The 16,329-nt window shown below is 40.7% G+C and overlaps 1 protein-coding gene across 2 annotated transcripts; it reads left to right on the plus strand.

Annotated features, from left to right (window-relative positions):
- Nucleotides 1-39: 39 nt before the first annotated feature.
- LOC146175987 (cytoplasmic dynein 2 light intermediate chain 1) lies at nt 40-15,212 on the plus strand. Of its 2 annotated transcripts, XM_084582346.1 has the most exons (13): nt 40-174; nt 486-538; nt 694-746; nt 2,835-2,939; nt 3,564-3,652; nt 5,964-6,150; nt 6,613-6,681; nt 8,552-8,715; nt 9,504-9,574; nt 10,718-10,754; nt 11,650-11,698; nt 13,066-13,155; nt 13,939-15,212. In XM_084582346.1, exons 1-13 carry the CDS (start codon nt 167-169, stop codon nt 14,005-14,007), a joined length of 1,044 nt encoding a protein of 347 aa, XP_084438472.1. In that variant the 5' UTR covers nt 40-166; the 3' UTR covers nt 14,008-15,212. The 2 variants fall into 2 exon arrangements, with proteins under 2 accessions (XP_084438472.1, XP_084438471.1); XM_084582345.1 differs by lacking the exons at nt 40-174; nt 486-538; nt 694-746 and adding an exon at nt 3,130-3,176.
- Nucleotides 15,213-16,329: the final 1,117 nt, after the last annotated feature.

Below are 16,329 nucleotides of genomic sequence, written 5' to 3' on the forward strand. Positions count from 1 at the left end.
ACACGTGTTTTTTGTTTGTTCCCATGGTAACCGCGAAAGAGAGGCGTTCGACGCTTGACCCGTTTTAAAGGTTTTGAATGCATGTGTTTCACGCGGTTGTTGACACATTTGAGTTCTCTCTCCGCGCGTGTGAAAAGCACTACGTTCGGAGATCAATCCGCCCGACATGCCGATGTAAGTCGGTGCTTGGTGTCCTTGCGTAAAGCGGATGATTATTTTTAGCTAATGGAGGGGCTAACGCGGACGGTCGCTTCATTGCCTTAATAAGCAGCGCGGTACACCCAGTACACCTGACTCCGTTGCGGCGATGTGCTTTTCTCGAGCGTCGGCGTTCGCTCCGTTTTTTAATGTTTTTGCCACGTTGTCTATCTCTGTACTTGATTCGTGTGCACGCGTCATCTTATTTCTCATAACTCACTTCACGCATATAGTTTTCACATATGTTTATTACGTACGCTTTTTCGCATTTTGTTTCATTATTTCAGAGAGACGATCTGGGACGTTGCAGTTAGACTCAGTAAAGATGCTGAGAAGAACGGTAACTTCTCCCAAATATATTATAATTTAGTGGCTTCGTGCACTCCTTTTTCCACTTTGTTCAGTTAATGATCAGCATAACAGAGGTTACTTTAGTTTGTTGAAGTTAATACCTTGTTCATATGCTTGTTAATTCAATCATTTCTGAAAATGCAGGCACTTCACGAAATGTTGAAACCACCCTTCTACTTGTTGGCAACAAGCAGAGTGTAAGTATAGCTGTAAGTGCACATTTAGCACCATATATATTAAAACTACCCTGAAATTAACCTAGGTGTGCTGAACCCGTGGACAAATATTATTTTTCTCTTTTGAATTAATGCTAATGATATAAAGGTGATGGGACGTTGACGTGAATGGGCTGATGATATAAAAATTTTATGTAGACGTAATGCTAACTCATATGTCACAGTGTACATGCTCAGCCTTAAGTGGTCTGTCTCAAAACGCTACTTTCAACTGTGGTGTTCTACATGGCATATCGCTCATACATACAAGCCAGATGACGACATATAATGTGTATTGTTAAATGTTTGTAATTGATGCAGAAAGCAAGGACGGGAGGACCAAAATTGATTGGATATAATTGCTTTTGCATGACAAAGCATTTGGGCTATAGTGTATTTATAGGTGGGCTGTCTTTGCAACCGTGCCTTGTCACCACATATATGCTACATCTATATCTTTCGAGATTCATGACCCATATGGTTTAGTTAACATGCAGTTTAGTAGAGGGCAACACTCTAATTGGGCATTAGAGACCGCGGCAATTCTGCATCAAAAACGTGTCATGTTCAACAGGGTGAAGTTTCAGGCCAGTTGGCGTGGCATGGCGAAAGAGAAAAGAAACCGTGTTTTGAGACTAGACTTGGGGTAGAGAAGTAAACGGTATGAAGAGTAACTATACTTCGTCTCACAAGATGTTTGCAGCACTACGAAAGGCAGAGGCACCCTGGTCCAATCAGAATCATGCGCACTACAATAGGCAAATGTGCTCCTACGCGCCTCTCGCCCCCCAAATTGGCAGGGGTGACAGTAGGAGCTTAATTCTCTATTATAGTGCGCAGGGGCGACAGGCACTTAAGAGCACAATTTCAAGGACTCTCAAGGACTCCTCTGCCTTTCGCAGTGGTGCAAATATTTTGTGAGACGAAGTATATAGTCAGTTTTTAGTTACTGCTCACGTTGTGTACTTCTCTGCCCTAAGTGCTTACGCAAATTGGGGATATGGTTGGCCTGGTGCTTCTCTGAAAACACTGCATTGCAAGCACTGGCCCATGCCGTTCTCTTTGGCCTTATACTCTCACTTTTTTTTATCCATCCTTGTAAAATAAATATTGTAGTGCAGCTAGTGCCTGCTTTTTTTTAAAAGTTAGGGCATATAAATTTGTTGCTGATCTTGGCTTTTAGTATGATGGTGAAAAGTTTGATGAGACCTGGATAATAGATTACAGCAAAGAGCATTTATTGTTTTATTTATTTATTTTTTGCATTGGGGCATACAGCATGGATTTGAAAGATGCAGTGTGACAGACACAGTGCAGGTATAAATTCTAGAATGCTTCTCCAGACATAGAAGAAGCAGTTTATTTTGCTCGTGGCAGATGGATTAATTTTTGCTGACAACTACACTATTAATTAAAATTCCGGAGGGGCAATTTGGATTGGGAAATGTCTGCAGGGATTGAATGCTAGCACTATGCACCTCACCTATAGCCAGTTTCCAGTATGTACTATCCATTGAACTGGTTTTTGGTTTGGTTTGGTTTATAGAAAAGGAAAGGCGCAGTATTTGTCACACTTTGCAGTATTTGTCACACTTTCTTTCTTGGACACCTGAACCGTGCTGTAGTGGAAGAGAGTAAGGTGGGAGTGAAAGCAGAAAGAGGAGCCGTAGAGGAAGGCTCCAGAGTAATTTCGACCACCTGGGGACCTTTAACATGCTCTGACATACATGTATTATGGTGAGGCTGCCCAAAAGTAATAAATAAAAATACACCTCTGCCCGCGCCACTAAGTGTAGGGTACTCATGTACATATATTATTGTGAGGCTACCCAAAAGTAATAGAAAATAATATGCTTCTCCCTGTGCCACTCATGTACAGTATAAGTCGGGCATCTTAACCACTGTGTCACTGTGTCGAGGCATGAACTGTGACATTTAGCTTATTTGCATGGTTTCAGCCACTGCCAAGACTTGTGAGGTTCACTGAACGTTGGTTTATTGTTTCATGCACCATAGTGATTGTTCTCTGGTACAAACAAACAATCAAATAAATAACTTCTTTTGTTCCAGGGAAAGACGACTCTCCTGCACCGCTTTCTTGACAAGTCAGATGCGCCGAAGCCTTCACTTGCTCTTGAGTACATGTTTGGACGAAGGTCGCACGGAACTGGTGTGGTATGCGTCCCGTATATACTAGTCCCAGATCATCTTTCGGCATGCTTGTGTCTCTGGTAGCTTGTTGGAACAGATTTATCTGGTTGTCTTTGATAACTGAGGTATCGTCGCAGGTATTACTTGTTGGTTTATTGCGCACTTGTTTATATTTTTCATTTCTATATGCTTATTATTATTTTCTTTTTTTTAGCATTCCAAGGTTTCGTTTGGTGGCAGAGGCAAATGGGGCTGATGCAGGTATGAGTGTTACCTTTCTTTTTGTTTGAGACCTCAATTTTTTTTTTTTTTTTCACTGGTGTTTAAACTTTAACTTGAATTTTGCGAGTGGCCACATATTCAATCTGTTCATTTTTTCTATACTTTTTTAATCACTAACTATATACTGTTCATTTTGTAGAAAAGAATTAGCTCTGCTACGCACATATTGCAAGCATAGTTAATGATTAGTAGTCATATTATGAAGCATAATTGTGCTATAAACAGTTGCAATATCATTTTGAGTCACCAGAAATATTGTAGGTAGTGGTTGAGTCGTGCATGTTCTTAGGTGCAGGGGAACCTGCAAAGAACCCAAGGACCTATGGCCCTTTGTTGAATCTGCAACTGCACTTTGTTTAATTGCAGCTCAAGGACATCTGCCATATATGGGAGCTGGCCGGGGGTGCCTTCACCACTGACTTGCTGGAAATACCCATCACTATGGAAACACTGCGGTGAGAGTTATTTGTACAGTCTCTCTGGTTGGGCACATTACCTGTGATGGTTGGTTGAAAACAGCTGGTTTGGAACGAGTTCCTGCAATGTGGTTCATTTATGTGTTATTTAGTTAAAAGTGTAGGCTGCTTTGCTGTGTGCACTTAATAATATATATATATATATTAGGCACCCTAACTAACTGCAACCAAGTTTTGAATAAAGATGGAGCATTCTAGCTCTAGTTAAACCTACTGAGTACTATTAAGAGTAGTGTGGCCTAGTCTGTAGTATATTTTCGCTTTAACTGTTAATTTCTAATGCCTAATTAGGTTTCTGATGATTGGCTTCAGAAACAAAGCATCAATTCAGAAGTTGTAGATTTTCTGGAGAAATAGTTGACCTAAATATTTGCATCAAGGCACCATTTACGCAGGTTTAACTAATGATATTACAAAAAATTGCCAAATTAGAAACTACTGGCTCATGTTTCTCGCCTAATGCATATGCAAAGCCCTATGGGGTAGAGCACTCCATACGAAATATATTTTGTTCTCTGAGACGAGTCTTGAAAGGCTGGAATGGCATTGCTGTCACATGAAGCATTGTTTCTTTTTCTCCCTCCGGGGTGGCGCAGTGGTTACGGTGCTTAACTACTGTTTCCAAGGACGTGGGATCGAATCCTGGCCTTGGCGGCTGCTTTTCAATGGAGGTGAAAAGCAAGGCGCCCGTGTGCTGTACGATGTCAGTGCACGTTAAAGAACCCCAGGTGGTCGAAATTTCCGAAGTCCTCCACTATGGCGTCTCTCATAGCCCGAGTTGCTTTGGGACGTTAAACTCCACAAACCAAACCGAACTTGTTTTTTTATTGCACGTGTTATCCTTTAAGCCTCTCTGTTAAAAAAAAAAAAAAAAAGTAAACTGCTTTATGTAAGTGTTAGCTTGGTGCAAACATTTTAGCCAGCTGCTGTTCAAAATGATCTGTGTTTTCTGCATTGACTCTTTCTTCCTTAGGCTAATAATTAAAGAGTTACCTAATTAGTCTCTGCCGATGATAATTCTAATTAACTTTGGAGAATGGAAAAAAGAACACTCCACACTATGCCACGTAACTCTCAAGGTCCTTATTCGGTATCGCTCGGCTAGGACTTTCCATCCTTTAGTGTGAAGGAACGAATGCTGCTATGCCAAGCAAAATCTTATCGTGCTTGTGAAGCTGTGGTGATTGGTCAAAAGCTGCATAGCAGTGTGTTACAGCAACACATTGCTAAGGCCACGACAAGTTCCGCACTATGTTGCTTCAGTTGCTCAGTCAATCAATAAAAGAAGGGATTTAATTGGTGACATATGTGCTTTACATTTCAGCCAGTTACACAAAGCCGAAGGAAAAGTGAAACCTGTGCAACGCTGCTCTCGCACAGTATTAAGATTTTAGCCAGAATTCTCTGCATTATTTTTAGAAGCTTGGCTATTTGTATTTGCCACACTGGGTGTATGGTTGTACTTGGCATTCATTACATTGAGGTGCCGATGATGTTAACAGTGTTTAAAACGAGGCGTACTGAAGACTCTTCTGATTTTTGAAGGGACTGTGAGCACAAACTGACGTTGGGCTGTATCGATAAATTGTCTCATTCCAACGACAAAAATGTGCCTCTCGCTGGAAACAGACCTTGTATGAGCTAGGAAAGGTCAAGCAGTGAAATACAGGCATCGACACCGGCGGTCATTTTTGCAAGTGAAGTACCGTGCATTAGGACAGTTTCCTGATGAACACCTTCAAGGCTAGGCTGCACTATCATTCAGTTAATAAAGGGCGATCGCAGAGTCCTGTTCAGTTTTGACATCTTGATTTTTAATTGGCTGATGGGAAAAATTTTGAAATTCAATTTTGTTTGCAGTAAATGCATCTCTTGCTGCTGGCCAATTATCGTTACATCCAGAAAGTGCGGTAGAATTCACTTTTGCTGAGAGAAGAAACCGGTTGGAGTTGTCCTTATAAGCTGTTGACTTTCTAGATTTTAGAGTCGAGGGTGGAACAGGGAGTAGAAAATGGCCACGCAAAGTCGAAGGAAACCAAGAAAGTGTTGAGGGGAAGCCTCAGCCCACTAGGCAATGTTTCCAAAACTGTGCTTTGGCTAGTGGACTGAAGCTCGCCCTCAGCACTTTCTTGGTTTCCTTTTGCTTAGCTTCTATATAGAGTGTATCATAATGGCATTCAGGGAAATGCTGTTCTAAATAGGTGAGAGTCATTTTGCCTGTGCCTATTTTTTTTTAATTTTATTTTTTTTTTATGAGCTATCATTCCAATGGGTGATGCGGAAAGTGCAGGTCGCTGTCAATCGTTATTGTGCTGGATCTGTCTGCACCTGAGGTCCTCTGCATCCTGCTTGAGACGCTACTCAGAGCTCTGCAGTCTCGCATTGACCGTGTACTGGACACGGCACTGAAGAGTGACGCGGCTGTAAATGAAGCCGTTCACGAGGCCATCTCATCACGGCTGCCGGAGGAGCACCCTGTACGTTCACTAGCTCAGCCTCGAACTAACTACTTCCAAATTTCCACTTCTTCACAGCGAGCCACATACCATTCAAATATATTTTTAATGTAAACATATTTTTGTTTCTGTCTCGAAGTTCAATGTGGGAAAGACGAGCTTGAAATTCTGGCTTCAGTGTTTACCAGATCAAGCAAAAATCTATTCCACACAGAACTAGCTAGAAAATGTAGGTGCTTTAAATAGGCTGTACATATGAATGGTGACTTGAAAAATAAATTTGCCAGTCAGAAAGAGCACTTGAAACTTTTGTACTCAGCATTGCAACCAGCTGGAGTCCAGCTCGTCCTGCTTGTTTCCATTTGGTTCCAGTACCGTTTTTCAGAATTAAAAAAAAAAAAGCTAAGTAAAGATACACTGCGAGTCATCACTTGAAAACATTAAATTAAACCTTATCCTCTGACTCTCCTATCTTATTTTCAGGATAAGAAGGTAGTGACTCCATTTCCAGTGCCACTTTTGATAGTAGGCTCCAAGTACGATATCTTCCAGGTGTGTATACCTGCATTCACATTAGTATTTTTGCAGCATATGTACCTGCTGCTTCTGAAGAAACAGTACACTGTCAAATTTCTGACTTGAATTCAAAGGGGGAGCAAAATGTTTTTCAAATATGTGGAACATTAAAATTATGTGGACTCTTATAGTTATTGACACACTTGGTGCTGACAGAACCAAATTATCTGTTGAAATCAAAGTTTTATGTAATGTTTTACAACTATAATTTTCTACTTTCAGTAAAACCCCTCCATAGTAGAGTTGCTTAGAGCAGGGAAAATGTTTACTCCATTCAGCATTCGTACTACATCAGTTGATGACGGCATGAGGACAGTGTTTGTATTAGCTTCCTACTGAGTATATAATATTGGTTTATGCGAGAAACAGCCAGAAATTTCTTTCATTCACCTTTTTTTGTCCTTTTATTACTGACAGCTTTAAAAGATAACTCCCAATATATCAAACAAGGCAATGCTTATTGTTTTTCAAGGAAATTTTTGTCGTAGCAGTAAAATTTGTAAGCATAGTTTGATGCAGCTGTAACTGATTAGTTATATGTAATTGTTTAGTCACTTTTCCAGGGCTCTAATTGACAAACGTGATCAGGTGCATTTTGAGATAAAGTAGTAGTAGTCAGTTTCTCATTTTCTGTGAAGTTATTTCACTACAGAATGACATCATTGGCTTTTGAAGTTCTTGATGGGACATCCATGAAATAAAGTTTTTAGCGGTCGGAGGGGAAAAACTGTGCACTTTCGAATTTAGCTTCTGTTCTTTGTATACTAATAAGTTACATTCATGCGCTTTCAGGCTGAGTGATAATTGTAGTTTGGCTTGTTAATTTGTTCGTGTTATGAAATTATGAGAGTGCGAACTGCAGACATGTACAAAGTGAGAGTACAGTACGGATGCTAAGTTTCAACAGTCTTTATTTGATGAAGAGCACTTTTGTACATGCACCTTCGCCACACGCTGCTACCGGCAAGAGATCATTGCAACCAGCTCATGCATACAAAGATGATTACCGTTTTGTTAACCTACACTATAGTAACTTTCTGTTGTCTTTCTCTCGTGATCAAGGGTTTGGAAGTTTCAGAGCTATAAATGTTTTTTCTTTCACCTCTGTGCTCTAGGCTCTCAGTAATTTAACCTCAAAGATGACTAAACATTCTTTTAGTTCGTGCTGCGATTAAAGTGAGTAGAGCCCTTTCAGTACACTCAGTTTTAGCAGCGTCTGTTTCAATAAAGCAATTATTTGTTTTCACAAGATTCCCCTACACTGACAGTGTAATTTATCTGCTGGCCAAGAATTAACACCAAAACTCATTATTGGCTTCTGCCTGCAAAAGATGCAAGCTATGCAGCCTTATACATGCACCTTACAATTACTTGACTGACTTGGCATTGAGAAAGGCTAACTGGCAGTTTGCATAGTTCAAAGCTACTTTATCCGCTGTAATTTAAAAGTGAACTAATCAGGATCGTGAGATATAACCTTATCACACAAAGGAGGTAACACATACTCGTGCAGGCATACCACCTAATCATGATGCCTGTCCGTGTAGAATTGGCTTTACATTGTGGACTTTACGAGTTTTTCCTGTTGTTTCTTTTTATTTTTGCATTCCATAATGGCATGTGTTAATAGGTATGTGAGTTTTGACAGCTGTATGCAAAACAATCAAAAAGAGAACAACAGTGAGGATGTAATTCAGCTCTCCAGGTAGAAATGCAAAGGTAAGAACGGACTGGCCTCTAAGTACATGTATTCGATCCATAATTAGGCGCCCTAGCCAGCTATCAGTGTACCCTTTGCTGAATCTTGACAGTGGCATGCGCTTGTCGTCTGTGGCTATCGTTGCAGAACTATGAACCTGAGAAACGGAAAGTGACTTGTCGCTACCTTCGCCATGCGGCCCATGCCAATGGGGCATCCCTGCTCTTTGCAAGCTCCAAGAGCGAGTCGCTCGTCTCCAAGTTGAAGACGAGCCTGGCATACTTGGCATTTGGCTCTGGGGCAAGCCCAGTGTAAGTGTCTGATCCTTAAAATTTTGCAGGTTTTGTCTAATCTAAGAAGGACATTCTTGTAAGGCAGGCCTTATTGAATGAATAAAAGGTGCGGTATTTTTATAAGAAGAGGGGACTCTATGACATAGTACTCTGCTTTTGTTTCTACAGAGTATACCGTACACCACATATCTAGATGGGAGTAATGGAGTAGGCAGTAATGGATAGGGAGTAGTGGACCTCAAAACTTAGTTGGAATCATCGGGCTGGACCCACAACCCAGTGATTGCTGTCTGCTAGGTAGTCTGCCCACTCTCGGTGGCTCATTAAAAAAAAAAAAAAAAAAAAAAAAAAAAAATGAAACAAGTGCATTGGTCTTCAATTTCAAGAATAATCTGCTTGAGATTACTTTCCAATAAAGGAAAGAGACATTGCGGGTCTAATGTTCTTGAGTTCGCATTATGTTGTTTTTGTCTTTGTTTCTGAGTAGAATGGTTTTAGGTTCTTTCTCAGCAGGAGTAAAAAATCCTGTGTACTGTAGTTGTGAGAGCAAAGCTTGACGCGAGTACTAATTTGGATCCGTAGCCTACTCACCAAAAGCAGTGGCTAGTAATGAATAGAAATCCATTGTACTACTATATGACTATGTGTGGACAATGCCTAGTGTGACAAAGTGTGCAAGGTAAAATAGAGGCAAGAAAAAGCCTGCAGAATGAGTTGTTTTATTCTTGGGTTAATGTGAACTGTTAAAGCCAGCTATATGCATTTAAGCTGTTAATCCTTTTCTTTTTTTCTTTTTTTGTTTCCAGTAGGGCTTCACACACAGATTACAACAAGCCTCTGCATATTACCTTTGGAGAGGACTCCTTTGAGAAAATAGGTGAGTCCTTGGCCTGGGGACAGGGATGCTGAAACCATGGAGGCTTGTGTTAAAAAAATAAAAATAAAATGACACTTTCATAGTTATTGATATCTTCTGAGGGGGGGAGAAATGACAAGAGCTATTACAGAAAGTCAATAGAGAGTCTATACATAACTGACAAACACATTGGACAAATTTCAGAACAACGCCCTGGGGGGCAAGTTGCTGCATGATGGAATTGAACGGGGGCGCAACGCGGAAACGGGCACAGACAAGAAAGGGACACCACTAGTGCACAAGGACACAAGTGCGCTTGTGGTGTCCCTTTATTGTCTGTGTCCGTTTCTGTGTTGTGCCACCGTTCAATTCCAACATTAGACAAGGCTTGACGTGGAGTTCACTTGTAGTTACAACGTTTATTTCATGAAAAGCCGACTTATCTTGAAGCTTGTTGCGAAATCACGCGAATTAATTTTGGTGAGCATTATTCTGCGTTTGAGTGCTGTGCTATGCATTTGGCAGAGGAGCTTCACTTAGCAGTTCAGGGCTTTTTTTTGCATCCAGGGAGCATTCTGGTATTGTGGCTTAAAATAATAAATTCCAAAATATGTATCATTAAGTTTCCTTTCATGTTTGGACATGTATAAAATGATGGTGCTTGAATTTATTGTGCATCAAATACCAGCTCAAGATGCAGAAAGAGTTAAGAGTATTTGGGTGACGATACCATGCTCAGCGATGTCATTTTATAAATGTGGGATGCGTAAAAGCCAACTCAATGAGCTTCGAGATTTGCATATTTGGCATTCGATTTTCGAGCTACAGTCCCGATTAAGAAAACTTAAAAAAGGAGACTTATCTAAGCTTTCACATGATGGCCTTCAATTTTACAATATAATATTGCCTCTTAAAATCTATAATAAAACGTTGGTTTGGTAATAAATCGTCAGATGATTAGGCTCTATAACATACGTAAGGTCCGCCTCCCTATACAATCTAGCTGAAGTGACCACATCAGTGTATGTTTCATACTTTTTGAAGGAAAAACATGTGTCGAATAATTTGAAACACCCTGTATATTCCATTCCAGAAATTTCTGACACTAGGTTTATCTTTATTATTCTTAATCCTCACCTATGTTACTTTTGATTTTTCCTGTAGATGGATTTGTGCCAGCAAGTATGACACAAGTCTCGAAGTGAGTGCTCTCTTGTGGTTCCTCATTCTTGTGACCTTTGCATTATCTTGATGTGGGCTGTATCGCAAAAGAGAGAGCTAGCAGAGAGCTTGTACTCCTCACATGCACTCATAGGTGGTATGCAAAGTGCCAGCGTCAGACAGAGATTGTATTGTGGCTTTGTACGATGCAAGAAGCAGTGCTGATATTTGTTCAAGCAGATGGAGAGAAAGCATACATAGAGGCTGAGACAGGGTGCTCGCTGTTACATTTTCTTCTGGTATAAGAATTTTTGCATCTTTGCTTGTTTTACTGTAAACATCCACCAATAAGTATAGTGAAACTTGCTTCTCGGTACCTTTTGAGTCAGTGGCATCAATCTGCGTCATCCTCTCTTGTACAGACCCTTTTAAGCTCACTGTTATTGAGTTCGAGCTGTCATATTTTGTGGTGTGCCATAATTGTGCTTTTTCTATTTGTGCCTATTCCCACTTATAAAGGCGTCCATTCTCACTTCCCTTTGGACATCTTTAATTTTCTTTTTTACCCCGGACCATTGTTGCCTTTTGTGGTGAGCTCTTCAGCCATCCCCCCAAGTAGTACTTCTGTCGGCTAAGGCTGGGACTAGCACTGACTACATTTCTGTTTTCTAATGTAGTTTTTGTGAGAGTTCCACCCACGTGCCATTTTTCCAGTTTCACTGATTTGTACTTGTGTACTCTGAATTATATATATAAATACAAGCCAACCTAAATGTTTCCTATCTCGTGTTCCTGAAGAAAACAACTGTCGGCTTAGATTTGAATAAATGCAATATGTTAGCAAATGTAGCGTGGTCCTTTTGTCTACTTTTTTTTTGCTTGTTTGAGCAGAAAACTGTTTCACTGCTTATCGGCTTTTTTTTGTATAATTCCAGTGCCTACTCGGTGGCGAAGAAGGCATTTACAGAGATCTTCCCACAAGTGGTGAGGATAAATGCACTGTTATGGGTCTGTGTAACTGTCATTCAGGTATAACTTTTCTTTTTTTTTGCTCAGTACCATTGTGGTTAGTTTAATTATTGCTGCGTGCTTAGTTTGTGTTCAGTTCAGCTGCTTGCACGTCTTCACATATTCTTAGCTTGCTTGCACGAACTTTCTCAGGTACGTACCTTCCATCGTGATCTTAAACCATTGCCCTTAATAGGGTTATATCACACTGACAAGTGCACAAACTCAGTACATTCATTAACATCTCACTGGAAGAAAAATATACCGGTGTCTTTGTGAGCTACTGGTTCATACCTCTCAGCACAGTTCCAAAGATGTGCTGCGGCTGAAGTGATTTATTAACCTAGGGTCACAAAACCATGTTTAAAAGTCACTTCTAGGTTGTTTTCTAGGAAAATTTTCTGAAAATTGTGATTAAAAGAGCCTTATAGTTATAAAATCTGATGCTTTCTAAAAGCCACTTATTTTTCATATATTTTGCATACTGATCCCGACATCTTCCCCTAAAGAGTCCAAGCCTTGATTTAATGAATCAGTTCACAGTTTTCTTCATTTAACGGACAAAATGAGATTGCTTGGTATTTATGATTTATTTGAATTGTTGCTAACTTTCTTGGGGTTTGTTAGGTTGAGATGTAGCTGTTTTATTGCGAAAGCAATACTACGACAGCCAAAGTGAGACCTCGGGTGGCCGTAGCTACGCCGTGAAGAGGAATAGTTATGGTCTCCTCATAAAAAAAGTCAGCCTGCCATGACATTTGAATTCACGTTACCCCTATGCCACGGGCAAGAGCTGCCAACTCGGGTCGCTCCTTTCATATGGGAGGGTGATATCAGAATCAGCCTGCCAGAATCATTTGCATTCTTTTTACCCCTATGATACGCAGGCACCTCCATATGGCTTGGTTGAAGCGTGACTTTATATGTGGGCTGGTAGCTTACGCTCTCGCGTCATACCCTTAAAGGATGAGCTTAAGTGTCCCCAATAGTGTAGCACCTTACACTGATAGCACGTGATAAGGGAATAATGTAGCAGGAAAAAGAACTCTAGGAAAATTGTAACTGGTCTAAACGGTTTAAGGAACAATTCCCAGTTGATTTCCAGTTGGATCTAACTGGAATTCAATTGTGATCCAAATGGTATCAAGTGATAATTGTTCCTTAAACCATTTACACCAGTTACAATTTCCACCTGGGAAGCTTTTTTCTGTTGGTTTCGCAATTCAACTAGGGTTAACCAGAGCTAAACCACAAGTAATTTTTTTTAATATGGTGGAGCTGAAGCAGACAAGATTAGCACCGATTTAGGTATTCATCCCGTACGCTTCTGGCCTTTTTTTCAGGAGCAGAAAATGACCATTCCAGAAGACCCCTGCCGTGACCCAAAATTTAAGGAAAAAGACATTGATCTCATGAAGGCCCAGAAGGAAGCTGTAAGTTTTTTAAGGCACCCTTTAGGAAGCATCCAACATTTAAGCAAAAGCATGCCGCGTGCCTAGGGCGTTTTTGTAAAAACGCCTCATTCAGTCAATTGACGCATTGTGCTTGAAACAATTCTGAATTGTGAAAAATAAAGAAAAAAATGCATGTGAAGTAGTAGAGAGGTGCATTTGTGCAAAAGTTTTAAAAAGATAAGGAAAATGTAATAGAAGTTCTGTCTATTTGCACACGTGCAATGCTATCTCTTCGTACTATACGTGCATTTCTTGCTCTTTTGCCTGTCATTCTCCTTTTTGTTGCTTTAGGTTTATGCTTTTGTTAGCGTCTGCGTTAGGTTCATGACATAGACTTCGCATTTTGAAAGAACAAGGCCACAAAGAACTATACAGCACATCTCGTGACTGTCATTTCAGTTTTATTATTTTTCAAAGGAGACACAGAAGAAAACATATTTTCTGGATTCCAAGTGACAATTTTTTCTGCTGATATGTATTCCCCTATAGAAAAGAAAGATTTGAAGTTGGTAATTACATTGTCTATTTCTTCATAGTCTTTTGTTTGTTTCACACTGTGAGTTGAGCTGAGCAAGCTTTTCTAATTGGGGCTGGCATGAAAGCCTACCCTGAATCCATACTTGCTTATCACGGTGTCCAGTTTCAGTGTGTCAGGGTTTAGATTCAAAGCATGCAGTTTGCCATCATTGGTGCCACTTTCTGCTGGCTTCTAATTGATTTAATTCCTTCTCCTGCTCTCTCTTTCTTTTTGTTCCACTACAGGAGCTCGCTGAACTCCGAAAGAGGAGGCAGGAAGAAGAAATAGGGAGGGAGCTCCCAGACTTTGACTGAATGAATTGTGCTGGCAACTAAATTTGAAGCTCAGCAAACTTGGTGGTTCTGATCATCAGCTTGGCTTCATTAACTTCAGGATAAGGGCCACTCTTATTGATCTCCTTAACAGTGTCTTTCCTATGCTAGCTGCTTCCACCGTGTCCCATGTGGACTTCCTAATGTCATCTGCCAACCCAGCTCGCTGCCACTTTCAGCTGTGTTTGCCTACTTTGAGAGTTGGTAGAACGGATTTTGAGTTGCTGTTAATGTGAGGTTTTTGAGAAAACTGCTTTACTGTGCTTAGTTTTGATAGGAAAATATTGTTCTGGCTACCTATTTATGTATCTGTTGTTTTACTTTGAAGATTTGCATAGTGTATGAGTGGGAAACGTGATATATGTACATGAATAAAATAGGCATGTTTATGTACGTGCTTGGTGCAATGTGGGAATTGAGAATTTTTTGAGCAATACAAGGCTGAGAAGAAGGAAGTTTGAAGGGGCTGGTAACTGTCTATCTCTTTGCATAAAATTTCATGTTTAGGGAAAATCAGGTGGTCCTTGTTATCTTTGAAACAACATCTCATCGACAGTGTTTTTGACCTCCTTCAGGCTGCCATTTTGTGTGAGCATGCAGGTAGCTGAGGTTATACAATTTTGTGCTCAGGGGCACACACCAGCATGACGTTGAAAGGCATCATCTAAAAGGAGGTGCATCTGCAGACTATAGTCACATGACTGGACCTGCTAACTATGGTCAGGTTCTGCACTGCATGCATTCTTGTGTGTCACAGAGTGTCTGTATTTGCTGCCGGACATGTCTCCAATGTCTCCTTTGTAGCCATTGCCATCATGAAAAGTACAATTACAATCAAATAAGGTTTGGGCTCATCAAGTTAGTCATTGTCTGCAGACTGGGTTTTTCACCCACAGTGGCACCTAATGACACAATTTTGTCCACCAGATGGCAGTCATGCAGAATATACTCGAATGTAATGGTATCCATCCGGAAGTTGGTGCAGGCGCAATCACTGTTCCTGAAGCTCTTGGGTTTAGAGATAACAGTGGCCGGGTGAATAAACCGGCGGTGGAAACTAGCAAAAAACGACTGGAAGATTGGTGGCTTAAAAGCAGAGAAGTGACATAATGTTAGTAATGTAGGAACAAAATTTAATAAATAGAATGATGGTTTAGTTAACCATTCTAAATCAATAATTAAGATATAGGGAGAAAAATGAGCATGATAGTTACTGCTACCACCCCGTTTCAAAGGGGACGCTCCTATATTCCATCCCATCCATCCATTCATCCATCCATGCATCCATCCATCCATCCATCCATCCATCCATCCATCCATCCATCCATCCGTCCGTCCGTCCGTCCGTCCACCCACCCACCCATCAAAATATGTTATATTATGTTGCCATCATAGTGTATATAGTGTTTTCCATGGTTGATCAGAAAATTAAGTGGCTTTAAGCTTTGCTTAAACTTAGTGACACGAGCGAAGGCAGCCACGGCAATGCCTGTAACACCGCCTTTGCAATCCGCCTTTTTTTTTCCTGTATTTTTTCTTTAAGTTAGGTTTTAGGGAAAAGAAGGTGCAGTATATCTTTGGGCGGACAATTACACTTTTCCAGGTCAAGGCCACACCACCTTGTTGAAGGTCAAGAAGCGGAGGTTTTGGAGAATGGACAGTGCAGTATGGCTCCGAGAAGGTTCATTGCTAGCCAATGCTGACATTGTGTATTAGTTTATGGGAATGGAAAGGCATCTGTCACATTTTTTCGGTGGACACCTGAGCCGCATGACAACCCCCACCGCACCTCTGCTTGAAGGTCAAATCTGGCCTGCTGGTGACCTTGGCTGCTAGGCTAATTTTCACCTTAAGAAGGGCTACGAGGTTGTCAGCATTTCTGGACTTGATTGGCATTTTCTGCAGAGAAATGTTTACATGTACTTTTTATGCCTCTGGGATCTGCATGTTGGTGCCACAGGGAATTCCATATTGCGTGTTCTGCACCTGTGATAGGATCTAACCAGAGTTGAATTTAACTGTCATTTCAAATTGGGATGTGATAACTGATGATCTCACTAACAGGTGGCAACAGAGTACAAGCCGAGAGGTTTGACTAGGTTGATCAGCCTCTGTAAGCAGTACAGTGGCACTCTTTGTTTTGACAGCTGACATTTGGCTGCCCAAGCAGTTTAGTGCAAGTTTTGTTTTTACTTACAAGCTGTACTGCTACGGACACCCACCGAAACCAGATGAAGTGATTTTAACATGGAAATAAACTACTTTGACTGGTGCTACTTTGTTCATTCCTGTGCACACATATCG

The sequence above is a fragment of the Amblyomma maculatum genome, chromosome 10 (assembly GCF_055883805.1).
Source record: "Amblyomma maculatum isolate TAMU_Amacu chromosome 10, ASM5588380v1, whole genome shotgun sequence".
In the NCBI taxonomy this organism is placed as follows: Eukaryota; Metazoa; Arthropoda; class Arachnida; order Ixodida; family Ixodidae; genus Amblyomma; species Amblyomma maculatum.

What these genes read in the sequence shown, in the direction of transcription:
- LOC146175987 (XM_084582346.1), top strand. An exon ending in GGCTGCCGGAGGAGCACCCT is followed by an intron (nt 6,151 to 6,612) that starts GTACGTTCACTA and finishes TCTTATTTTCAG; the next exon opens with GATAAGAAGGTAGTGACTCC. An exon ending in TGAAGGCCCAGAAGGAAGCT is followed by an intron (nt 13,156 to 13,938) that starts GTAAGTTTTTTA and finishes GTTCCACTACAG; the next exon opens with GAGCTCGCTGAACTCCGAAA.